The sequence below is a fragment of the Scyliorhinus torazame genome, chromosome 10 (assembly GCF_047496885.1).
Source record: "Scyliorhinus torazame isolate Kashiwa2021f chromosome 10, sScyTor2.1, whole genome shotgun sequence".
NCBI lineage: Eukaryota > Metazoa > Chordata > Chondrichthyes > Carcharhiniformes > Scyliorhinidae > Scyliorhinus > Scyliorhinus torazame.
Genome location: NC_092716.1, coordinates 112,707,135 through 112,732,384, shown reverse-complemented (window position 1 = coordinate 112,732,384; position 25,250 = coordinate 112,707,135). Strand labels below are relative to the sequence as shown.

Genomic DNA, 25,250 nt, shown 5'->3' with positions numbered 1-25,250 from the left:
GGCCAAGCAGACACGGAGCTGTAAATGGGACAACAGTATCCTGCCTGAGTGCGGAGGTGGCCAGGAGAAGAGCGGGGTTTAACCCGAAAAGGCCGACCCTTTTTAAGAAAAAGGTGAAATTCGGGCTGTTGTATCCGGCTCGTCTCTGGGTTGCATACGAGGAGCAACATTTTTATTCCGAGTCGCCTGAGGAAGCGCTGGACTTCACAAAAAGGAAAGGACTGGTGTCGGACTGAGAACTTTGAACTTTGCTGCAACGTTGATGTTCAAAAAAAGCTTCTCGTTTTTCGTTTTGCGGATGTTATTTGTAATGCCTTCTGTATTTATTTGGGGCCAGTTGCAGAACTGAGTGAGTTAAAGTTTACATTTGCACTGTTGGGGGTTGGAGGTGCGTTTGTCTAGATGCTGAATCTTTTGCTTGATCTTTTCTTTGTTTAACTGGGGTTTTTTTCTCATCGGGCAATTGTGTTGGAATTATTTTTCGTTTCAATATGTATGAGCAGTGGGGGGAGGGAACAATAGGTGGGAGAATGTCTGGCGCAAGGGGCACCAAGCTAGCTGGGCGGGCTAGCTTACGGAAGCGTAGTGGGGGGGAGCAGATGTTAGGCTTATCAAATGAGTTGATTTATTTTGTGCTGTTACTGGTGGGGGTCGGGGGAAAATGTTCTGCTGACGAGGGAGGGACTTTTGCTGAGGGACAGAGAGGAGGTCGGGGGCGGAGACTGCCTAGGGGCAGGCCGGTGGAGGCGTGGGCTGGAGAGGGGATGGTTGATCGGTGAAGGAGGGATGAGCCCCCCCCCTCCGCCAACTAGACTGATCACCTGGAATGTAAGAGGGCCAAATGGGCCGGTGAAGAGGGCACGCGTGTTTGTGCATTTGAGAGGACTGAAGGCGGACGTGGTAATGCTGCAGGAGATGCACCTTGGAGTAGCTGATTAGATTAAGGAACTTGAGTCGGGTCCATTATTGAGCTGGTAAACTCTGGAACATGAAGCACAAAATTTATAGCTGCATGGTTGAGTATCAAAGTGAATATGTATTTTGTAGTCACAGTTTTAACCTAACATATTTAACACAATCCTATATTTATGCCAATAGTTTACAAGAAATGTAATCGTGTTTTACACTGTGTTCATGCTGGATCTTTTCTCTTGTTGCTCATAGCAAGCTTGGGCAACTGACGATATTGCCCAGATTTATGACAAGTGCATCACAGAACTGGAGCAGCATCTACATGCAATTCCACCAACTCTGGCCATGAACCCTCAGGCTCAGGCACTCCGTAACTTACTGGAGGCTGTGGTAATGGCCAGGAACTCCCGTGATGCTATTGCTGCTCTAGGCCTCTTGCAGAAGGTGAGTACAGTCCAACCCCTGCATCATTCACTTAGCTACCCAGTTGTCAATTTAGCTTCCAATGATAACTTACCATTGTTAAAGTGATTATATAAGAAATTAGCCATCTTTTTAAATACTCTATCTTTTGTAGTGCCTTTTTACTTGCACATTTCAAGCTTTCGTTCCAATGACTATTCTGAAGTTAGAATTTTGCTTGTGACTTAATGATTTATTTCAATTATACAATAACTTGAGAAGTAATAAAGTTTGACTCTACTTTAATTTGAAGGCTGTCGAGGGACTGCTGGATGCCACAAGTGGTGCGGACCCAGATCTCTTGCTTCGCTATCGCGAATGTCATTTGTTGGTTTTGAAAGCCCTGCAGGATGGTCGTGCCTATGGGTCTCAGTGGTGCAACAACAAAATCACCAGGTATGTAAGGGAAGGCAATGTGATATTTTATTACATTTTCACTTTGCAGCTTGTTCCACAGGAGACTGCATATTAAAGCACAAATGCTGTTGCTGCAGGTCACACTGAACCAAAATCACTGATTTGGACACACACAGTCTCTGGGCATCTGTGAGTTTTGAGCAGCAAGGATCAGTTAACAGTAAATAGTATTAAACACCAAGTGGTATGAAACTTTGACAACATGAACTCGGCTGTTGCATTATAAACTCAAGAGTGATGTGTCACTGCTGCAAGGGACTTGGGTTTAATGCACACCTAAGTCTATGTTTTTTGGTTTAAAAAAAATAAATAAACTAGGAAGCTAATTAAGAGTACTTCTGAAAGGAGGGAAGCTTCTTACTGGACTTCAGCCACATTATATAACTCTTGCCTTTTTACTTGAAAAGGATGCCAAGATCACTTTGATAATTCTGGTGGTGTTACACCATTGCTCAACTGTTTGACAATCTCCTCAGCTATAGAGTTTTTTCATAAAACTGATCAAATAAATTAAGCTTGACACAAGCCACAGAGATGTTCCGACGGGTGAGAGCTAGCTTTGAAAGAGCACCTTAATGGAATGAAGAGATTTAGCAAAGGAATTCCAGAACTTTAGGGCCATGGGCGCTGAAGGCCTGGCCACCACTGATGGAGCAATGAAAATCAAGGGATGCACAAGAGGCCAGAATTGGAGGAATGCAGAGATCTTGGAAGGCTGGAGAAGGTTACAGATAATGGGGAGGAGTCCTCATCAGCATCATTGTGCATTTTATGTCCGATACAAATAAACATTTCTCCAATAACAGTTCTGATTGAGAAATATGAGTTTGTCAGCTTGTAACTGGTGCTTATTTTTTTAAATAGGTGCCTGATTGAGTGTCGTGACGAGTACAAATATAATGTGGAGGCTGTAGAACTGCTCATTCGACACCATCTGGTCAACATGCAGCAGTATGACATCCATTTAGCCCAGGTAAGGACCTACTATCCAACACTGAATGATTAAGTGATTTAACACTTGGGTACTGACAACTTACAAGTAAGATGGCCCCACGGATCCTCTTTGCTCTGGTGCAAAACAACAGTGTGTTGTCATTTCCACACTTTGCACCCCTGACTGTATTGGAGGAGCACCGGTTGTGGATGCCTGTAGAGGAGAGGAAGTGGGATATGAGATCCTTTGCACAGTGTTTTTGCCTGACTCCGAAGACATTCTAACTGAATATCTCCTTAAGCAAAACTGCTTTATTTGCTTGGCAACTGCTTATTCCAGCAGCATTACCAATTCTCCCGATTTGCTAGTGAGTCCTGTGATTTGGAGCTTTTTAAAATCATCATGCTTTATGCTGAAAATGTAAACCATGTTAAAATTTCTCATGTGATATACTTGGATTTTATATTAGATATGTTAACTGTACTGACTATATCTCAGCTTTAACAAGTTCCTAGCTCTAACAAGCAGATGATTTAGCTCTATGATGTGGTGATAGCGAGAGGCTTGATACACTTTGCCAGCTGCAATACTGTAGCAATGTAATCAATCCTCACATGCAGCTGGGAGGTGAACAGCTTGATTTGAAACTGCAGTGGTTAGCACTACTGCCTCACAGCATCAGAGACCCTGGTTCAATTCCAGCCCTGGGTAACTGGAATTTGCACGTTCTTTCTGTGTTTGCGTAGGTTTCCTCTGGGTGCTCCGGTCTCCTCCAACACTCCCAAAGGTGTGCAGGTTAGGTGGATTGGCCATGCTAAATTGTCCTAGTGCCGTAAAAGTTAGGTTGGGTTATGGGGATGGGGGGGGGGGGGGCCTAACCCCCTAAGTAGGGTGCTCTTTCAGAGGGTGGGGCAGGCTCACTGGGTCGAATGCTGCACTGTAGAGATTCCATGATTAGGTAGATTTTAACCCTCTCAGGAAATCCTTTCCAAGAATAAACTTTGCCATAATTTCTTCCAATGTTGCTCTGACCAAGTACATCGATTGAAGGCAGTGAAAAGAACGTGTGAGTTTTATTACCTCTTCTCCAATTATCTTCTTTATACACCAAAACCAAACCAGGTGTCTTAAGCTTATGAAAAATTGATCACCGGTTCAATGCCCAAATTCATCTACCTGGTACACCCTGAGGCTTAAATCAAATAAAACTTAGTTGTTGAACTTGTATGCTCCCTAGAACGTTTAAAAAATTTGTGACATGCATTTTGATGAAGTTAGTTTTTGAACTAAATCAACATGGGAATGTTTTTAATTTCTGCAGTCAATGGAAAATGGCTTGAATTACATGGCCGTGGCCTTCGCAATGCAGTTGGTTAAGTTTTTGTTGGTCGACGAGAGGAGCATTAGTCACGTTACTGAAGCAGATCTGTTCAACACCATTGAAACACTTATGAGGATAAGTGCTCATTCCAGAGGAAATGCACCTGAAGGGTAAGTTTTGGTGTTTGGAAATTGGTTTAAAATAGTAATAGAAATTCTGTCCTTTCAAATCGTGATATTGAAATCCACTGCACTTCCATTGCATTCAGATCACCACTAACATAATCACCATACAATATTTAAAGTTGCAGTACTCTAACTTGTTCATCGATTGGTGTTAACACTCAATATATTTTTTAATTTAGTCAATTATAGAAACCCAGTTAGGGTTTGTAAAAGTGTAAACTGGGAAAATCTAATTAAACACCTAGAATGTTGAAAGTTTCAAGACTTCAGTGTTACTTGCTCTGTGGTAACTAGCTTTGAATGTTTTCTGAACAGACTGCCGCAGCTTATGGATCTGCTTAGAGCCAACTATGAAGCTATGATGGACCGTGCACACGGTGGCCCCAACTTTATGATGCACTCTGGGATATCACAGGCCTCCGAATATGATGACCCACCAGGGCTTCGGGAGAAAGCGGAGTATTTGTTGAGAGAGTGGGTAAACCTATACCATTCAGCAGCAGCTGGAAGGGACAGCACCAAAGCATTCTCCGCCTTTGTTGGGCAGGTAAGATCAAGAATGACGAAACAGGTGACTAATAGAAGTTAAATAAAGAACAATGAAATATAGTTGGAAGCAGCCTAGATGCTAACTGTGTTGAAATGTACATCCCTGGAAATTACAGCAAGGAAATTTTCCATTTGGGCATAACAGTCCATGTTTGTCCTGCAATTATAAATTAATACTAATAATGTGCATACCATATTCGCATACCCTTTTGCCTCTTTAAGGGTGGCACGAAAGCATAGTGATTAGCACTGTTGCTTCACAGCGCCAGTGTCCCGGGTTCGATTCCGATCTTGAGTTGCTGTCTGTGCTGAGTCTGCACGTTCTCCCTGTGTCTGCGTGTGTTCCCTCCGGATGCTCCAGTTTCCTCCCACAAGTCCCAAAAGATGTGCTGTTTAGGTATTTTGGACATTCTGAATTCTCCCTCAATGTACCCGAACAGGCGCCGGAATGTGGCGACTAGAGGTATTTTCACAGTAACTTCATTGCAGTGTTAAGGTAAGAAAGATTATTATTATCCTTCATCATCCTGTCTTAATTTATTCTTAAATGTGGACATGGTATCTACTTCAGTCCACAAATTCTCTATATCGAAGAGGGTTCTCTTGCTTTCTGTCCTAAATACCCTAAATTTGACTTTATTTCTGTTTCCTCGTTCTGAACCCTATGGAAGTCTGTTTCCATCTACATGTCCCATTCCTTAGTCATTTTAAACACCTCTTTCAAATAACTGCACCAGTTTTTGAAGTCTGTTTTTGAATTTATGTTTCCACATACTGGGCAGCATCCTCTGGGTTTGTAATTGCTCCATGTTAGGACTACCTGCTATCCAGCCATTTCAGTTTTGTTCCTCAACGCAACAGACCAGATGCAGACAGGATTTTTTTTTCCACTAAATTTATTCAAGCATGCAGGGGAGCCGTATCCGCAGAATGCCGTACGGAATCCGAGCGATAATTGCAGCAGTAATTATACCGTTGGGTATCTTCAAGTAATTTGCATATACCAATCACAAGTGTATATTTGTTCCGAAGTCATTGATATCCAATTACAGCTAATAGTTCTAATTACTTAATTTATGTCAGGTGAATATAGTTAATCAGTTAGAGCCTCTAAATACTTGTCTGATCAGGACGCTCAGTTACTAATGAAGCACGCCTACATGGTTACACCATCCAAACTTCCACACCTGCAGACCTTGGCTGTTATGGCTACCTTCTTGTGGCTTATCAGTGTTCCCAATTTCTTGTCCCTTATTAATTTAGTTTGTGCAGTCCATCTGCAAGTCTGGGGACTTCACAGCAGCTCCCCATGAGAATTCTGCTGTACTTCATCCACAGGAGAACTGTACTGCATTCAATGATTCTAACCCCTTCACTCCCAAGATCTACCTTTAAAATATGGGACCCCTCCAGCTGTGGCCTTAAAATAAACTTTTGTATAGAATCAAAGGTTTGCCATTATATCTCAACGTTTATATTGCAAACTCCAGGCATAAAGCCCAGTAAATTGGAGTGACACGGTGGCACAGTGGTTCGATTCAAACCGTGCATGACTATGTGGAGTTTGCACACACACCGGAGTCTCCGTGGGTTTCCTCCATGTGCTCCGTTTTCCGCCCACAGTCCGAAGACATGTAGGTTAGGTGGATTGACTCTCAATTGCCCCCAAGTGTCCAATGGTTGAGTCAGGTTACAGGGGTGGGGCAGGGGAGTGGCCTAGGCTGGATAGTCTTTCGAAGGTTGGGCGCAGACTCGATGGGCTGAATTACCACCACCTGCACTGTATGGATTCTATGATAATCCATTTGTCTTTTTTTATGGTCTTGACCAGTGGTGGATCTATCTTTGCTGCACTTTGAATTTGCATCACCAAACCCTTCTGCTTTTTCATGTCACCCAGCCGTTTCTATTTAAAATATTATACTTCAACTCAAATTGTATTTGATGGCTGTTACTTTTAGCTTTTGACCTTGTTTATTTAAAGGATGACTTAAACAGTGGTCTCGTTTTGACAAGGGGTAGCATTGTAAAATTTGCAGTTGGTCCAGAAAGATGCAGCAGAGAGTTGAGATTCATGTTGATGTTGTGCGATCAGTGTGCCTTGCTGCCTGTTGAATGGTCTGTTATCTCCATAGATGCACCAGCAGGGAATCCTGAAGACCGATGACCTGATTACTCGCTTTTTCCGACTATGTACTGAAATGTGTGTTGAAATTAGTTATCGTGCGCAGCAGGAGCAACAGCACAATCCCACAGCCAATCCCACGATGATCAGGGCCAAGTGCTACCACAACCTGGATGCGTTTGTCAGATTGATAGCCCTGCTGGTCAAGCACTCTGGAGAGGCCACCAACACAGTCACTAAAATCAACCTTCTCAACAAGGTGAGTAGACTTAAAAGCCACTTATCTTTGCCATCAATGGCTTTGTTTAATTTTTAACAAGGGATTAGGAGCTCATCCTAATAAATGAGTTATGCTGGCACTGTGGACTGGAACACCTTCCTTTCACCACCTGGACCTAGGTTTGTGTCAGTTTAGAATGATGGGAATTAATGTTGCTTTATATATCTCACTTCATATTGAAATGGCAGTGTGCGCACAGGAGCATTATTCTGTGCCTGTCTCCCCGGATAAAGCATTACCTGTAACCCTTCAGGATGGGGATACACGTGCAGGCCACCATCAGGGTAATTCTGATTCAACGATGATCATCCTTCGTTCTTGGGAGACATAAGACCATAAGACATAGGAGTGGAAGTAAGGCCATTCGGCCCATCGAGTCCACTCCACCATTCAATCATGGCTGATTTCAACTCCATTTACCTGCTCTCTCTCCATAGCCCTTAATTCCTTGTGAAATCAAGAATTTATCAACTTCTGTCTTAAAGACACTCAACGTCCCGTCCTCCACCGTCCTCTGTGGCAATGAATTCCACAGACCCACCACTCTCTGGCTGAAGAAATTTCTCCTCATCTCTGTTCTGAAGTGACTCCCTTTTATTCTAAGGCTGTGCCCCCGAGGTCCTAGTCTCCCCTGTTAATGGAAACAACTTCCCTACGTCCACCCTATCTAAGCCATTCATTATTTTGTAAGTTTCTATTAGATCTCCCCTCAACCTCCTAAACTCCAATGAATATAATCCCAGGATCCTCAGACGTTCATCGTATGTTAGGCCTACCATTCCTGGGATCATCCGTGTGAATCCCCGCTGGACTCGCTCCAGTGCCAGTATGTCCTTCCTGAGGTGTGGGGCCCAAAATTGCTCACAGTATTCTAAATGGGGCCTAACTAATGCTTTATAAAGCTTTAGAAGTACATCCCTGCTTTTATATTCCAAGATGTGGAGATGCCGGCGTTGGACTGGGGTGAGCACAGTACGAAGTCTTACAACACCAGGTTAAAGTCCAACAGGTTTGTTTCGATGTCACTAGCTTTCGGAGCGCTGCTCCTTCCTCAGGTGAATGCAGAGGTCTGTTCCAGAAACACATATATAGACAAATTCAAAGATGCCAAACAATGCTAGGAATGCGAGCATTAGCAGGTGATTAAATCTTTACAGATCCAGAGATGGGGTAACCCCAGGTTAAAGAGGTGTAAATTGTATCAAGCCAGGACAGTTGGTAGGATTTTGCAGGCCAGATGGTGGGGGATGAATGTAATGCGACATGAATCCCAGGTCCCGGTTGAGGCCGCACTCATGTGTGCGGAACTTGGCTATAAGTTTCTGGTTATATTCCAAGCCTCTTGAGATGAATGACAACATTGCATTTGCTTTCTTAATTACGGACTCAACCTGCAAGTTTACCGTTAGAGAATCCTGGACTAGGACTCCCAAGTCCCTTTGCACTTCAGCATTATGAATTTTGTCACCGTTTAGAAAATAGTCCACGCCTCTATTCTTTTTTCCAAAGTGCAAGACCTCGCACTTGCCCACGTTGAAATACATCAGCCATTTCTTGGACCACTCTCCTAAACTGTCTAAATCTTTCTGCAGCCTCCCCACCTCCTCCATACTACCTGCCCCTCCACCTATCTTTGTATCATCGGCAAACTTAGCCAGAATGTCCCCAATCCCGTCATCTAGATCGTTAATATATAGAGAACAGCTGTGGCCCCATCACCGAACCCTGCGGGACACCACTCGTCACCGGTTGCCATTCCGAAAAAGAACCTTTTATCCCAACTCGCTGCCTTCTGCCTGACAGCCAATCGTCAATCCATGTTAGTACCTTGCCTCGAATACCATGGGCCCTTATTTTACTCAGCAGTCTCCCGTGAGGCACCTTATCAAAGGCCTTTTGGAAGTCAAGATAGATAACATCCATTGGCTCTCCTTGGTCTAACCTATTTGTTATCTCTTCAAAGAACTCTTACAGGTTTGTCAGGCACGACCTCCCCTTACTAAATCCGTGCTGACTTGTCCTAATCTGACCCTGCACTTCCAAGAATTTAGAAATCTCATCCTTAACAATGGATTCTAGAATCTTTTATTCAGCCTTGCACTTTCCTATACTGCCAGAGTAGAGCTCAGCCACTTAACAGTGGGTGAGACCAGCTTCCCACTTTTGTGTCGTCATTTATCAAGCCATAACTGTCACCCAACAAGTAGTTTTTAAAATTGCTCCAAATTAAATAATTGCTGTTGCCAACCTTAAATGACCATAAGAATGCCAATGTAACTGGACTGGAGAGGGGAAAGTTTCAGGCATGACTCTGACTACTGATCACTGTCTGCCTGCCTGTGCTGAAAGGTTTGGAATGCTGCTAATGTTCAGTTGGTTGGACAGCTGGATCATGATGGGGAACGATGCCAACACCAAAGGTTCAACTCCTGTTCCGGCTGAGGTGATACATGAATTCCCTGCCTTCTCGACCTTGTTGAGGTGTGGTCACTCTCAGTCTATATATGTTTTTTTAAAATAAATTTAGAGTAAAGGGCAGCACGGTAGCATAGTGGTTTGAACACTTGCATCACAGCTCCAGGGTCCCAGGTTCGATTCCCGACTTGGGTCACAGTCTGTGCAGAGTCTGCACGTTCTCCGTGTCTGCGTGGTTTCCTCCCGGTGCTCCGGTTTCCTCCCACAGTCCAAAGATGTGCAGGTTAGGTGGATTGGCCATGCTAAATTGCCCTTAGTGTCCAAAATTGCCCTTAGTGTTGGGTGGGGTTACTGGGTTATGGGGATGGGGTGGAGGTGTGGGCTTGGGTAGGGTGTTCTTTCCAAGAGCTGGTGCAGACTCGATGGGCCGAATGACCGCCTTCTGCACTGTAAATTCTATGATTCTACCCAATTCTTTTTTCCAATTAAGGGGAAATTTAGCATGGCCAATTCACCTACTCTGCACATGTTTTTTTGCTTGTGGGGGTGAGACCCACACAGATACGGAAGAATGTGCAAACTCCATGGAGACAGTGACCCGTGGCTGGGATCAAACCCAGGTCCTCGGTGCCGTGAGGCAGCAGTGCTAACCACTGCGCCACAGTGCTAACCACTGCTCCACAGTGCTGCCCTCGTGCTGAATCACCACCAGTCAGCTCTCAAAGGAGAGAGCAGCCTTCGGCCCTGTGGGACTGTGGCGACATTTAATGCTGCTAAGCACAGTATCAGGCCCTTGATAATTAAGTTGCCTATTGAAGCATGCCATCTAGAATGAAATTAATGTTGACCACAGAGCTGCTGACACACCTGCAAGATCGAACACCTTCACAGAAGATGGAAGCAGATTATTTTTAAAGCTTACAATCTAATGTTGTGCAGGTACTGGGGATTGTCGTTGGAGTCCTACTACAAGATCATGAAGTACGTCAGAGTGAATTTCAGCAGCTGCCATATCATCGAATCTTCATCATGTTGTTGCTGGAGCTAAATGCTCCTGAGCATGTCCTGGAAACTATCAACTTCCAGACACTGACCGCTTTCTGGTAGGTGTTTAAAAAGGAAAAATATCCCTCTATTTTCTTCATGTCACCAACATGTCACAGGAATTTCTCAGTTACTGGGGATTTGGAGGAAGCAGAGTACACCTGACCAAAATTCAAAAATAGTTCACTTGGAATAGATCATAAATGACTTGAGAACGATCCAACAGGCTGTATACTGGAATGTAGATTTGGTTAACTGAAGGAATGAGCTGTGGATGTGTGTTTGACACTTACATTTATTGCAGCTCACCAGGAAAACACAGCACATCTGTGTCGTCTCAGATTTGACCATTTGCCTATGTTAGATTAACTGATCGAGTCTGGAGTAACAGTGGCTATACTTCTGTCTGCCCAGGGTGCAGGAATTCAGGCAGTGTTCGGTTTGGCATCCTGTCACCCTCACTAGATTATTTCAGGATATTGGGTGAGAATGGGATCAGGCTCAACAGTGCTGAGCCCCATGGTTGGCTAGTTATTTGTATGAGTTACTGAAAGGCTATGAGATACGTGTTTTCCTGCTGGAATTAAATTGAAGTGGGGAAATATACCAGCTTATAAAGGTGCACTTTAACCTGGTGTGTTGCCTCTGAGTGGTTGAGTAGCTCACTGTTGTATGGAGAGTGTTAATAAGAAACTAAAAAGGACCTTCACTTGTCACTGCTTCACTGCCTCCGCTTACATGAAGATCGACCTGTTTCAAAGCCAGGACTCCAAAGGAGAGCTTGTGTACTCCAGTGCGAGTTTATATATCAGCATTACTTTTGGATTCAATTGCAGCTCATAAAGTAAATGTGCTAATATTAATCACAAGGCTTTTAACTTGGAAAGTTGAACTGATTCTTTCAGTCATAAATTAAAACATATTTTCTCATGCAGCAACACATTTCACATTTTGCGGCCTACTAAAGCTCCTGGCTTTGTCTATGCCTGGCTGGAACTGATTTCCCATCGGATCTTCATTGCAAGAATGCTGGCGCATACACCCCAACAGAAGGTAATATAAATACTTGTAAAGCCTGCTGTTGTTGCAGTTCATTCTGCACATCAGTGTTTTCTTCCATAGAACTGTGTGATTTCTGCATCCATTATTTCAGTAAATGAGCCCCCAGACTTAGCCACATGCCCATTGAGTATCTGCTGTGCAGAGCAGGAAAAGCCTGAGCTTAATCTCTGGCTGTGCTGATCTAACTGCTCTCAGCCAAGTCAGTGGCATTGGTATTGCCATTAGCCTTAGTGCCAGAGAGGGTAGCATGAACTTGAGTTCTCCTCACCTTTGTCCCACTATCAGTGCCTGAAGTTGTGAATAAGAAACAGCTAATCTCTAATATCACGTACCTCCCTCCCACTGCTGTTGTAGACTGCTAACGCTCATAGTCATAGCTCACATGTGAATAATAACCAAGAAAAGGAGTCATTAAAGCAAGTTCCAATGTGTATGATGGTGAGTAATGCAGCAGCTTTTGGTGCTGTATTAATCCATCCCTCTTGTATGATGATGAGTGGGCACAAATTTTTGAACAGTGTGAATTTGATAACGAATGGGAATTCAGCTGGAGCACTAGAATCTCCTCACTCACTTGCGTCGCTGTATGCTTTGGAAGTGATTAACATTATGTATTGTCGAAGCACAAGGCTCAGGATGGGTGGGACTGGCTTGGAGTTCCTCAGGGTAGTGTCCTAGGCCTAACCATCTTCAGCTGCCTCATCAATGACCTCCCTTCCATCATAAGGTCAGAAGTGGGGATGTTTGCGTTTGACTGCGCAATTCTCAGCACCATTCGCCACTCCTCAGGTAATGAAGCAGTCCCTGTCAAATGCAGCAAGACCTGGACAATATCCAGGCTTGGGGTGGCAAGTTACATTTGCGGCAGGCAATGACATCTCGTACAAGAGAGGATCTAACCTTTGCCCTGTCATGTGAGAGTACCTTTAAGAAATGGGTGTTTAAGAAATATACCTTTAAGAAATGGATGTTTATCAGTGATGTCAGAGTGTGGGTGGAGCTGGGCTGTCTGTCAGATTTTTACTTTCGTTTTAGGTTGTTTGCTGCAGGGTGTATTTTAGTTTCGTTTTCAGTGTTGGAGCTGAAGCCAGACGGAGCAGGTGTACTGTTGATCTCTCTGCCATGAAAAGACTATCTCTTGATCATTTGGTGAATTCAGAATTATAAATGTTTTGAGTAGTGAATGTAAACCTGATATGCTTGTGTTAAAAGGTGTTTCTTCTCTCTTCTGGATGTTGTTTGGATTACGTAGTGTTGTATTCTTTGGGGGTTGTATTTGAATTGATGGTTGCTAAGATGTTCACTATGTTTCAAAAAGGTTAACTTGAGTTCATAGAATAAACATTGTTTTGCTTTAAAAATTATTTTTCCATTTCTGCTGTACTACACCTGTAGAGTGGGCCCTGTGCTCCCCATACCACAATCTATTAAAAGCTGTGGGTCAGGTGAACTCCATGATACACTTTGGGGTTCTCTAAACCCTGGCCCGTAACAGCCCTTTGACGTTCAATGGCACTACCATTGCTGAATCCCACAATCAATATTGTGGGGTTACCATTGATCAGACACTGACCTGGACTAGCCACATTAATACTGTGGCTACCAGGGCAGGTCCAAGACTCGGAATCCTACGGCGAGTAACTCACCCCTTGACCCCACCAAAGCCTGTCCACCATCTACAAGGCACAAGTCAGGAGTGTAATGGAATACTCTCCGCTTACCTGGATGAGTGCAGCTCCAACAACACTTAAGAAGTTCAACACCATCCAGGACAAAGCATCTCGCTTGATTGCTCCTCTTTCCACAAACATTCAAGCCCTCCGTGTGGCAGCCATGTGTACCATCTACACGATGTACTGCAGTAACTCACCACGGTTCCTTAGTCAGCACCTTCCAAACGCGTGACCACTACCACCTAGAAGGACAAGAGCAGCAGATACCTGGGAACCCAACCAGCCGGAAGTTCCCCTCCAAGTCACTCACCAACTGGACTTGGAAATATATCGCCGCTCCTTCACTGTAGCTGGGGCAACATCCTGGAACTCCCGCCCTAACAGCACAGTGGGTGTACTTGTATCTCAAGGACTGCAGCGGTTCAAGAAGGCAACTCACTACCACCTTCTGAAGAGCAACTAGGGATGTGCAATAAATGCTGGCCTAACCAGCAATACCCACATCCCGTAAATGAATTTTTAAAATCATACGTTGTTGTCCCCAAAGTTAATTTTAAGTGATGCTTCATGCACTGATTTGTGGGGATGAGTTCAGATTTGTGCTGGCCTATAAGACCATAAGACATAGGAGTAGAATTAGGCCACTCGGCCCAGCGAGTCTGCTCCGCCGTTCAATCTTGGCTGTTATTTTCTCATCCCCATTTTAGTGCCTTCTCCCCATAACCCCTGATCCCCTTATTAATCACGAACCTATCTAACTCTGTCTTAAAGACACTCAATGATTTGGCCTCCACAGCCTTCTGTGGTAAAGAGTTCCACAGATTCACCACCCTCTGGCTGAAGAAATTCCTCCTCATCTCAGTTTTAAAGGATCGTCCCTTTAGTCTGAGATGGTGTCCTCTGGTTCTAGTTTTTCCTACAAGTGGAAACATCCTCTCCACATCCACCCTATCCAGGCCTCGCAATATCCTGTAAGTTTCAATAAGATCCCCCCTCATCCTTCTAAACTCCAACGAGTACAGACCCAGAGTCCTCAACCGTTCCTTATACGACAAGTTCTTCATTCCAGGGATCATTCTTGTGAATCTCCTCTGGACCCTTTCCAAGGCCAGCGTATCGTCCCTTAGATACAGGGCCCAAAACTGCTCACAATACTCCAAATGGGGTCTGACAAGAGCCTTATACAGCCTCAGAAGTTCATCCCTGGTCTCATATTCTAGCCCTCTTGACATGAATGCCAACATTGCATTTGCCTTCTTAACTGCCGACTGAACCTGCACATTAACCTTAAGAGAATCGTGAACAAGGACTCCCAAGTCCCTGTGTGCTTCTGATTTCCGAAGCATTTCCCCATTTAGAAAATAGTCTATGCCTAAATTCCTTGTTCCAAAGTGCATAACCTCACACTTTTCCACCTTGTATTTCATCTGCCACTTCATTGCCCACTCTCCTAGCTTGTCCAAATCCTTCTGCAGGCCCCTTGCTTCCTCAATAGGAATTGTCTAAAGTAATGTAACTTTCATGATGCAAGGCCTGCATGTATGAAGTGTTTTATTCTGTTACTATTGTGTGTAGAAGTATCACTTCTGTATTCTGTCCTGTAGGGCTGGCCCATGTATGCCCAGCTGCTCATCGATCTGTTTAAGTTCCTGGCTCCTTACTTGAGGAACGTGGAGTTGACAAAACCTATGCAAATTCTTTACAAGGTAAGTACGCACAGCAGGCCCCGAAAGAAAAACAGCAGAGCTCGAATTGCTAAAAGTTGGAGCAGAGATTGGGAGCTTTAGATTTCCTCTACAACATGCTTTAACACTTGTGGCAAAGTGTGTGCTATAGACAAAATACTGTGCAATACATTGTAGTACCACAATCTCAGTTTGTATATATTTAACCATGAGGCAAGAGGGAATCAAAGCTGGCCACAGGTGAGTGACATGCTGCAAATATAGTGGTTGTTTCAGAATCCAAGGTATTCGGGCAAGACTCTAGCCCATATCCTCTTCAGGATGTTGAAAGGTGGGAAGACTATGGGGTTAAGAACAGGCGGTGTGTTATATTGGTTTTCTAGTGATGGTATATTTGTGCTTCAACAGCACCATCTTCAGGTATTTTCTCTGAACTGTAGCTAACTTACTGAAGATAACTGGCCATATATTCAGACCTCGAAGATGAAAATATATTGAGGTGTAAATTTTCAGCTGATCGCCAAAGGATTCACATTTTCAGAAGTCTTTCAGTACCTGTTTGATTTCAGATTGACACTTTCTCAAACATTTAAAGTTCAAAGCTCAAAGGCCGAGGCACCTGTATCAGTGGCACTGATAGATATGATTGAACCTCTCAATCAGTACTGTTAACATTTTGCATATGGAATATGATAAACCTGTTTCGGGACTCTGTTTTTTGTGTTTTTTTATTTTAAAATTGCAACATTTTTCATACAACCGCCCTCTCCAGCCCATGGCCTGCCCAGCATGAGATACTTTTTAAAATGTTACTTCACAAACAAGAGTTTTGCTAATTGTCGACAGTTAGTTGAGTTGCAAACTGCTGCTTCCTCACAGTCCGAACTGACCAAATCAAGTGAAAAATATTTCACTGAGAACACGTTTCTTGAATTTGCTGAAGTTCCAATTAGAAGTTGTTATTCTGAGAGTGTTTCTGCTATGTCTAATGTTTAAAGATCACTGTTTTATCTTTATAGGGCACTTTGCGTGTTTTGCTTGTCCTTTTGCACGACTTTCCAGAGTTCCTCTGTGACTACCATTACGGCTTCTGCGATGTGATCCCACCAAATTGTATTCAGCTGCGTAACCTGATCCTGAGTGCCTTCCCACGGAATATGCGACTGCCAGATCCGTTCACACCTAATCTAAAGGTACCAGAGCACCATCACTTACACCCAGGGATTTGTACCATGTCTGAATGAAAAAGGCTGAACTAATGAAATAGAGAATGTATTGACACTCTGCAGTGAAGTACCCCAGTCTATCCGGCAATATCATGGACTCCTGATGGTGTATGTAAACCTCATTACTACACAGTTGTCTGGTGAAGTGCAATCAGGAGGTTTTCTTGCAACAACAGGAGCTGACACAGATAGTGAGGGATTACCCAAAGGCTTGTATATCCTGCCTATTAAATCTAAAACTCAAAATTTTCATGATTTGGATGTTAATCATACAGCATTAACTGTAGTCTATTGTGCTCTCTATGACAACAATCAATTAGTCCATTTAACATAGAATCCCTACAGTGCAGAAGGATAGCCATTCGGCCTATCGTGTCTGCACTGGTCCTCCGAAAGAGCACTCTGCCCCACCCAATCCCTGTAACCTAACCTGCACACCCTGGACACTAAGGGCAATTTAGCATGACCAATCCAGTTTGTAGACTGCTTTTTAACATTGCAGTGCATAAATTGAAAGCAAGAATATGCAAGTCAGTCCTCCACTGAAATGAAATTTGCTGCTTGTTTTTATATGTATGCAAATTGAAAGTTGAAGAGCTCCATGCTGATTGTTCCTGTAAGGACAAAGGGTTTGAGCAGAGAATAGGAAGGGATGTATCTGTCCAGAATTGATGAACCTGTTTAAAGGGTGGTTAGAACTAGGCTCCATTGTGAATCACTTTGTTGTTATAATCCTGACCCCCTAATGAGGAATGTTTTTACATTGTATGGCAGGTGGATATGCTGAGTGAAATCAACATTGCTCCTCGGATATTGACCAACTTCACAGGAGTGATGCCACCTCAGTTTAAGAAGGACTTGGATTCCTATTTGAAGACCCGTTCACCGGTCACCTTTCTCTCAGAGCTACGCAGTAACCTGCAGGTGAGCAGGACAAGGGTAATTACATCTCATTTTTATGAGCTATTAATTATTCAGAAATTATACAGATCTAAAATTACTGTTTATAGACACAAACATGCAATAGGAGGTGCACTAGGTATATAACCTGAAGTTTCAGAAAGTGAGAGCTGTATATTTGCATGTAAAGTGTTCATCGAGTTCATCCAGGCTGATATTGCTTGTCTGAATGTGTGATGTTAGCTACTGGACTCATGAGGTTAAAAGAACCAGGCATCCAGAGCCAGCATTGTCACACAGGGGAAGTAATTGAAACAGGGAACTAATTGTGCATAAGACACAGCGAGTTCAGTTCTGCCGTGCTTTAAAAACTCGCACCCAGGTTTGTTGTGTGTGGGTTTGGCCTGAGCAGCTTGCCTGAGTATATGCTACATAGAGAATCCGCTGTCATAAGGTTTGAATGGGAGGAGATCTCTTATGAAAATATGATCCCATAAGGAATAGACTGGTGGCATCGAATTGAACTATGGTGGAAGGGGCAAGAGAGTTCTAAGCATTACCGCTGACCTCATTAATGCCCTTTATTCATCCATTTCCGTAACCTTGTGGGGTTTGTGTGAATAATGACCTTTCAACTTGCTTGGCTGGGGCAGCTAGCAGTACTGGTTTAGTTCAATGTTTTCAAACCATATATGGCAGGAAGGAGTTGTACTGCAATATTTTTCATCCTCGTGTTCTGCTCATGCAGACCCAACTAGCTAAATGTTGAAAATACCGTTTCAGCTGCTAGATGTTTGTGTTCAGTTCATTTATTGCAAGTTTTACCATTTCCTTAGAGTGGGAGAAGAGTCTCTCCTTTTACTGTCCTTCATGCAATTTTCAGGAATGGCGTTACATGGGTTACAATTCATTGAGGATCTATTTTGTACAGACCTCACCACTTAAAACATTTAAAATGAAGAGTGGCTTCAATCGACCAACAAGTGATGATTATAATTATAATTTGCTTTACTGTCAATTTCAAAGTTGCCAGTCATGCATCCTTGGTTGCTTTGTGAATTTCAGATGGAAAGAGTTGATCTTGCTCACCTTGAAAACTGTATTAGCAAAGTAACAGAAAAACTCAGGAGAAATGAGAGATTACAAAAAGTAACACATGCTCTGTAATCCTAGTAGCCTGAATCTCATGCCCTAATGAGGGATTGAAGTGTTTTAAGTGGTTGGGTGCTGCATCCTGCTGCTCCAGTTCGCTGATTTTGGTGACCAGAATGAGGTTGATGTTGAGAGTTTCTTGGCCAGAGCAGATTGCTCAGGGAACACTGGGCGCTAAAGAAAAACTGCACATTTTCTATAGCCATGCCAAGTTTTAACCAAACATCATGAATAATTGTTGTTTGCTACAATGATGTGGATTGTTTGCAGTCAGTGGTGTTAAGTTGTTTGCAATGGTGTTAACCGATTGGAAAATATTTAATCAAGTAATCCTTGATGAGAAGACGAGAGAGTAAATTCTCTTGATAGCCTCACCATCGGTTGCCCAACAGGCAGGCTGGCATGTCCTAGGTTTTATCACTGGTCAGTGTTGAGTTGCTGATCTTGATGAGACAGCAGGAGGGGTTACAACAGCTAATCGTGGCATCTCTTGACCGGGGAGATGGAAAGCTAATCCTCCTGCTTCTAATCACTGTCCCATCACCATGAAATGACATATTGTGCTCTCTAATAGTAATAAGTTTGTGCAGAGAGCATAGTTATTCCTTTCTTTGTATTTCAGGTATCAAATGAACCTGGTAATCGGTACAACATCCAACTAATAAATGCCCTGGTGCTGTATGTGGGAACGCAGGCGATTGCTCACATTCATAACAAGGGCAGCACGCCATCCATGAGCACCATCACACATTCTGCCCACATGGACATCTTCCAGAACCTGGCTGTGGACCTTGACACAGAAGGTGAGGCACTGGTCAGCTTTCACGATGTAGTATCTCTATTCTGTCAATTGTCAAAGGCTAGAGAGACAGACAAATGTTTTCAGTAAAAAACCCACTGGCATGTTTGTTAAACTGTGTTCATCTGGGATTTTGAGATGCACTATGTTAACTGATCTGTCACAGACAGCAGTGGAATTGCTGTCATTAGCCTCAGCAACGCTCGGCTAGGGAGTAGAAAAATCAGTCCGAATTTCTGGTTTTGAAATATTGTGCCTGTGCTGACTCTCTGGAAAAAGCTCTCAATCCAGTCTCATTCTCCTTTCCTATTCCATAACCTTCAGAATGTGTATTTTTCAATGTTTATCCACTTCCTTTTTGATTCTATTTCCATCAGTTACTGGTGGAGGTTTTTATGTTTTAAGGATATATGTAACTTTCTCTTAATCTTCTTCTGCTGCCGTAATGGTACTAGTTTCCCCTTTACCATTTCCTGAAATCCCAATCATTTTGATAACCGCGGACTCCATCTGGAAAGTCTGCAGAGTGTGCTTTGGTCAGACAGGCTGCTGATTGCTACTCGACTGAAGTGAAAAGTGACAACTTTCCACCTCACAAAACCCAGCTGGACTCCACCTTTAGGGGAGAAGATTTAAGGGGAGAAGTGCTTGCTATCTTCTTGTCCTTCTCCCAGCCACGACCTGAATCTCAGAAAATGTAAACTGGTGTTTTTCCTCGTTGTCCTCCCCAGAGAGCTGCATCTTGTGTTATAATGTTTGTCAATGGTGGCAGCTCATTTAAAGTTAGTTAGTAACACCTTGACTCAGCTAATTGGTATGATGGTAACTGGGTAAAATAACCCAGGCTAATTTCTTGTTTGAAGTTTTAAAAAGCTAACTGTGGATGATTACGCAAATATCTACTTCTTGCGTTTACCTCAATCTGAGATTAAATGGCACTGTGATACCCAAGCAGAGTAATCTTGATGTTTCTTTTGTATTCCGAAAAATGTTGAGGATGGGCTTTTAATCTTCCATCTCTGACCATCCAGGATAATCACTCTTTCATATTTCAGGTCGGTATTTGTTCCTGAATGCCATTGCCAATCAGCTGCGTTACCCAAACAGCCACACCCACTATTTCAGCTGTACTATGCTGTATCTGTTTGCTGAAGCCAACACAGAAGCTATACAGGAGCAGATCACCAGGTGAGGAACTGAAGAAGTCTCTCACTTCCCTGTATCTTGGGCTGATACTTCCCAATACTGCAAATTAGGATAATGTTTGATTTTGTTTTGGGGGATATGCATTGTAAACCTGTTGTGAGTATGCTACAAATCTTTGTCCTGAGTTTGGGCTGTCTGTGCTACTTATAGAGGAGTAGCAAAAACTAGAGAGAGGTTGAATTTAAGTAGAATGGGGAGTAACACGAAATATAGTCGTTTTATGAAAACCGGTACAACCTTCACATTATGTATTTAAAGTATGTTTTGAGTTCAATGTGCAAAATTTCACCAAGTTAACAAGTAAGGTTTTGTTATCGTTGCAATCCTTGCCCTGATTCAGTGAACAAATATTTAACATCATGAGGCTGAATTGTGACTGCTGCTTTTTGATTTACGTCAGGGTGCTTTTGGAGAGGCTAATTGTAAACAGGCCTCATCCGTGGGGGCTCCTCATCACCTTTATTGAGCTGATTAAAAACCCAGCCTTCAAATTCTGGAACCACGAGTTTGTCCACTGTGCACCTGAGATTGAAAAGTAAGTTGTTTTGGCTTCATCCTTTTTTTCCCTTGAATCCTCCTCAGATATCGGATCTTTCGTTATTGAGAGAGTTTGTCTTTTGCTTCTGTAGGTTGCAGCTTATACCTCTCTCCAAATATCTGACCCGAGCCCCAGGTATGCTCTTGCACCAAACTAGTACTTAGTTGAGAATTTGTGTTTCAAGCATCAGGCCATTGCCTTCAGAAATGTCAATGTCTCAGTGCAGTGCTGGGGAGTGCTGTACGATCGGAGCAGTTTAGAGTGTTCCACGTGTTTACTTCCCAGTTTATCCAGTTCTGTTTCCTTTCCAGTTTTACTTCTGACCTTTCTGTAAGTTCACTTTTCTCAATTGTTGAAATACCATACACTGCATCTTTGAAAAGATGGCAGATTTAAATGTTTGCAAGTCGATGCTGTGAATTAGTAATCATATTGAGAATATTTTTCTTTCCAATTTTTCCTGAAATTGTTGCTTGAATGTACCCTATTAAGAATGAGTGGGAAGTGCACTGTACAAGTGGCAGCTCTTCATGTGACTCATCGTGGGCACCATCAATTGGAGGGCATGGTCTCGGTGTTTGCACATACGCAACGTCCTTTAAATTAATGATTAAGAGCAAGAGCTCTGGCTAATTTTTTTCATCCCTTCCAAGCCCACTGATACAGAGCCAATTGTATGGGAAGTTTGCTGCTGCACTCCCAAGCCAAACATTGCATCTGTTACCTTATCACAAAATCATGAGCTATTAAGCCATTGGTGTGGTTTGAGAGGACATCCCACCTTATGACCTTCTAAAGATTGTAACCTTATCTAAGATGTATATTGATGGTTAGCTGCTTAATACACGGAAAATGTCCCTGTGGTGTTTGACACCATGGCTCAATGGACAGCACAGAGTCTCAGGTTGTGGATTCAAGTCTCACTGCACAGATTTGAGTACATAATCTCCAATGGCACAATTTGAAGAAATGCAGACGAGTTCTCCTGGTTCTTGGCCAATCTTGATCCCTCAAACTAATGTCACTAAACAGATCATTTATTTCATTGCTCTTTGTGGGATCGTCCTGTGCATTAAAATGTTTCCTACATTACAACGATGACTATACTTCAAAATTACTTAATTGGCTGTAAAGCATTTTCTTTTTTTGATTGGTCTATAACCTCTTAACTAATTAATGTGTGGCTGATGGGTGTTTTGCAGGTTGTTCCAGTCTGTAGCTCAGTGTTGTATGGGACAGAAGCAGGCACAACAAGTAATGGAAGGCACTGGCGCCAGTTAAAACGATGAAGAAATACCACCTTGGACATGCAACATGGAAAGAGTGATGGGCAGCCTGTGTTTTTCTTGAAACTGACGTTGGTTGTGTAACTTGTTGGTTCTTCCAATCCGATGCAGTGAGCTGCATGAGTCAGACATAGGAACAGTGGTCGGTGAAGCACTGACTTCATGTTGGACATGTTTTATTTTTCATTTGTCACTTGGCCAAAAAAAAACAAATGCTGTGAATATCATTTGAAATGATATATAAAAAAACAATGTAAATAAAAGGGAGTGCAACCTTAAACTGGACTATCTCCATCTGTGCAAATTGTATTAAACCGACTTTTACCCAGTTATTACTGTTGGCAGCTGATAATTGAAGCATGTCTGGGACAGATTTCTTTTCCCCTGCCCACTCCTCCACTGTCCCAAACTCCAGCCAAGGCCCAGATCCTCAAGAGATGTTCCAGGAGCTGCTCTTCGTTTTGATGCGTTTTCCCCCCTTTGTGCGGGGGGTGATTTGGGGGGGGGGGGGGGGGGGGGGAGAGCAATATCAACTATTATTTGTCCTCTTTCTAATATATATACAGAAAATAAATCTCCAGCAGAGTGGTATGGGGATTCCACTATGGTTTGCAAAAAGTTTTTTTATTTTTAAAGTTTTTGTCTTGAAGATGAGCAGCTCCTTCTATCCATAAACCAAAAGTGGTGTCCCAGGCTGAGTGCAGCATACACCATGTTAATGCGAAGGAAAACAAAAGGTTCTCCCTGAATTCTGTAAATTGTGGGATAAAAAGAGCCAGTTTTGCGGCACGGAGTCGATTAAGTTTGTAAAAAGAAACCAAGGACCAATACAGGCCATTTTGTAAGGATTTTGAATGTTGTTTTGTAAATGTATTGGTCCATGTGTTGTATTTTGTAGTCTTTGTAGTTTCCTTGGCTCTAGTTCTGCCACTTAACACTCTTGTATGTAAGCATATTGTAGTTAATGCATTAAAACCCATGTCATGCAGCAACCTCCTCTTTGTTTATTGCCTCTAGACACTAAAGTTTAGGATTGTGTTCATTGTATAACCCAGGCTGGTTCTGAACCTGTTTGTACATCTGTTATGTTAGTTTTTTTAATCTTGCCATTAATCCATGAATCCACTATTTTGCTCTTTTAAAATTTGTACTGTAACTCACATTTTTGTGGATAATTCAGCGTTATTTTAAATTACAAAGTGTGGAGGGTATAATTGGGAGATTAATTCACATTTCAAATTTTATGGAAGACTTGCTTGGAACCAGCCTGTGTTGTGTTCAGCACTATTCGCCTCCATATTGCAACATCGCTCACAGTCCACCCCAAACTCCGCCTGCTCAGTTGCTGCTTGAGTTTTATTTGTCTGCTCATCAGGGTGAGGGATGTTTGTGATTGGGAATGGACGGTTCTCCATTTCAGACATCCGGTGTCTGCAACCTGCATGTCTCATAACAGTTCAGGTGAGTGAAGCTTGCTCAGTTCTCCCTGCCTTCAGAAAAAGACCCCGATTTGGACCGGTTTTCCCATTTCTTGCACAACTGACCATAGGCCTGTTTGCGTGACCTCACCGATTAGTGCTGAATTGATGAGGCTGCATAAGAGTCTTCTGGCTAAAAGACAGGAAAAACTCAGCTGATTTCACCCTGGCTCAGAGATAAAAGGCCAGTGTACCTACAAGGGCTTTGCTGTGGTATTCAGTGGCACAAAATGCATTAGAGCCAGGGCTTGCAAAAGTTTGAATCATTCCATGTTTAGCTAAAGTTGCTGCTACTAACAAATTTTTCTGTCCTAAGTTAGGGTTTATCCATCAGGGAGGCAGTGGCGCTAAATTTCCAAGTCCTCTGAACTGGCAAGTAAGAAATACAAGTGCGAACAGGACTGGGTTGCAAGGGATTGGAGTGTTGGGTTGCCACGGGTAAGGTGGGCTCTATGGGACCCGAATGTTAAAGTTGCTGAAGCAGCAATGAAGAGGTAGGTGAAGCTGCAAGCTTGTTCTCCCATTTACAATGTTGTGAGAGGGGAAGGGGGACAAATTGAAGGGAGAAATGTTACTTAACTTGTATGTCAGTGAGAGCCAGCTCGTGCATTGAGGATAACCTGATGCTTGGGCTAATGAGATGATAGGATTTGTGGTCTTAGAAAAATACAAAACAGGTCTGGATTTGAAACTTGTTTATGTGCCTCAGTTTTCTTTGGGTTTACAAGACTGGTACCATAGTCATGTGTTCACTCAGCAAACCCCTGTAAAGGTCATCAAAGCTGAACCGAACCCTGTCCTGACCGAAATAAAAACAGAAAATGTTGGAAAAACTCTGGTCTGGCAGCATCTGTGGAGAAACTTTTTTGTGTTAATATTTCAAGTCTGTATGCGTCCTGGCCAGACAGGTTCACTTTACAGCACGGGTTGCTGGAAATGATCAGGGTTATGAACACTGGCTGATTCCTCCTCAACACAGGCAAGGTACTGGAATACTGCTCAGTAGGAATGGCTAACTCAGCAGAGATCAGTAACTGGCATAGAGTTGCTACATTAACAGGGCCAGCTGGATGTTGCTACAGGTTTCCACAGTACAAACCTGGCCCTTCCCAACAAAGGAAAACACATGAGCAAAGGTAACATGTCATGAACTAGCGCAGAAACACCCCTCCATGGTGGACATTGCTTTGAATTAATTTCCAATTTGAACAAGGGTTGACGAGCATACTGCAATATGCAGAAAAGGGCAGAATATGAATGAACCAGCTCCATTTGGATATTGTATTAAGAGGCTTTAAGTAGCTTTTCCTCAAATGCAAGATTCTAAGAGCTTAGCAGAGCAGAAAACTCATGAGCAGCTTCTGATGCAGGTAGTGAACATACCCTTGTTTCTGAGATTGTACAGTTCAGGTGTTTTTTAGTGCATCTTTCCCTTCATTGAAGGTTTGCACTTGCAGCAGTGGTGACACTGGAGTCTTTGTTGCTGCAGTCCTTGTAAATGATTTGGAGATAAGTCTGTATTTTGATGCTGTGGTTTCTTGGAGTTTTGTTTGATTGCCTTGGAGTTAGAGTTTTATTGCATTCGTCAGGAAAGTATTTTC

General features: G+C 43.0%; 1 protein-coding gene across 10 annotated transcripts in view; it reads left to right on the top strand.

The window, feature by feature from the left end:
• cnot1 (CCR4-NOT transcription complex, subunit 1) overlaps positions 1–23,163 on the top strand; it is a 277,488-nt gene extending 254,325 nt beyond the window's left edge. For 5 of the 10 annotated variants that reach the window (XM_072518616.1, XM_072518622.1, XM_072518617.1 and 2 more), the window contains 15 exons: positions 1,165–1,356; positions 1,628–1,770; positions 2,656–2,764; positions 4,047–4,216; positions 4,547–4,778; positions 6,916–7,164; positions 10,540–10,703; positions 11,580–11,697; positions 14,984–15,085; positions 16,084–16,257; positions 17,065–17,229; positions 18,965–19,145; positions 20,197–20,329; positions 20,748–20,882; positions 22,088–23,163. In XM_072518616.1, the coding sequence (XP_072374717.1) occupies positions 1,165–1,356; positions 1,628–1,770; positions 2,656–2,764; positions 4,047–4,216; positions 4,547–4,778; positions 6,916–7,164; positions 10,540–10,703; positions 11,580–11,697; positions 14,984–15,085; positions 16,084–16,257; positions 17,065–17,229; positions 18,965–19,145; positions 20,197–20,329; positions 20,748–20,882; positions 22,088–22,166 (2,346 nt within the window). In that variant the 3' untranslated portion in view covers positions 22,167–23,163. The remainder of the gene's footprint in view (positions 1–1,164; positions 1,357–1,627; positions 1,771–2,655; positions 2,765–4,046; positions 4,217–4,546; positions 4,779–6,915; positions 7,165–10,539; positions 10,704–11,579; positions 11,698–14,983; positions 15,086–16,083; positions 16,258–17,064; positions 17,230–18,964; positions 19,146–20,196; positions 20,330–20,747; positions 20,883–22,087) is intronic. The other 5 variants (XM_072518624.1, XM_072518621.1, XM_072518623.1 and 2 more) reach the window with 2 other exon arrangements.
• The last annotated feature ends 2,087 nt before the right edge of the window (positions 23,164–25,250 follow it).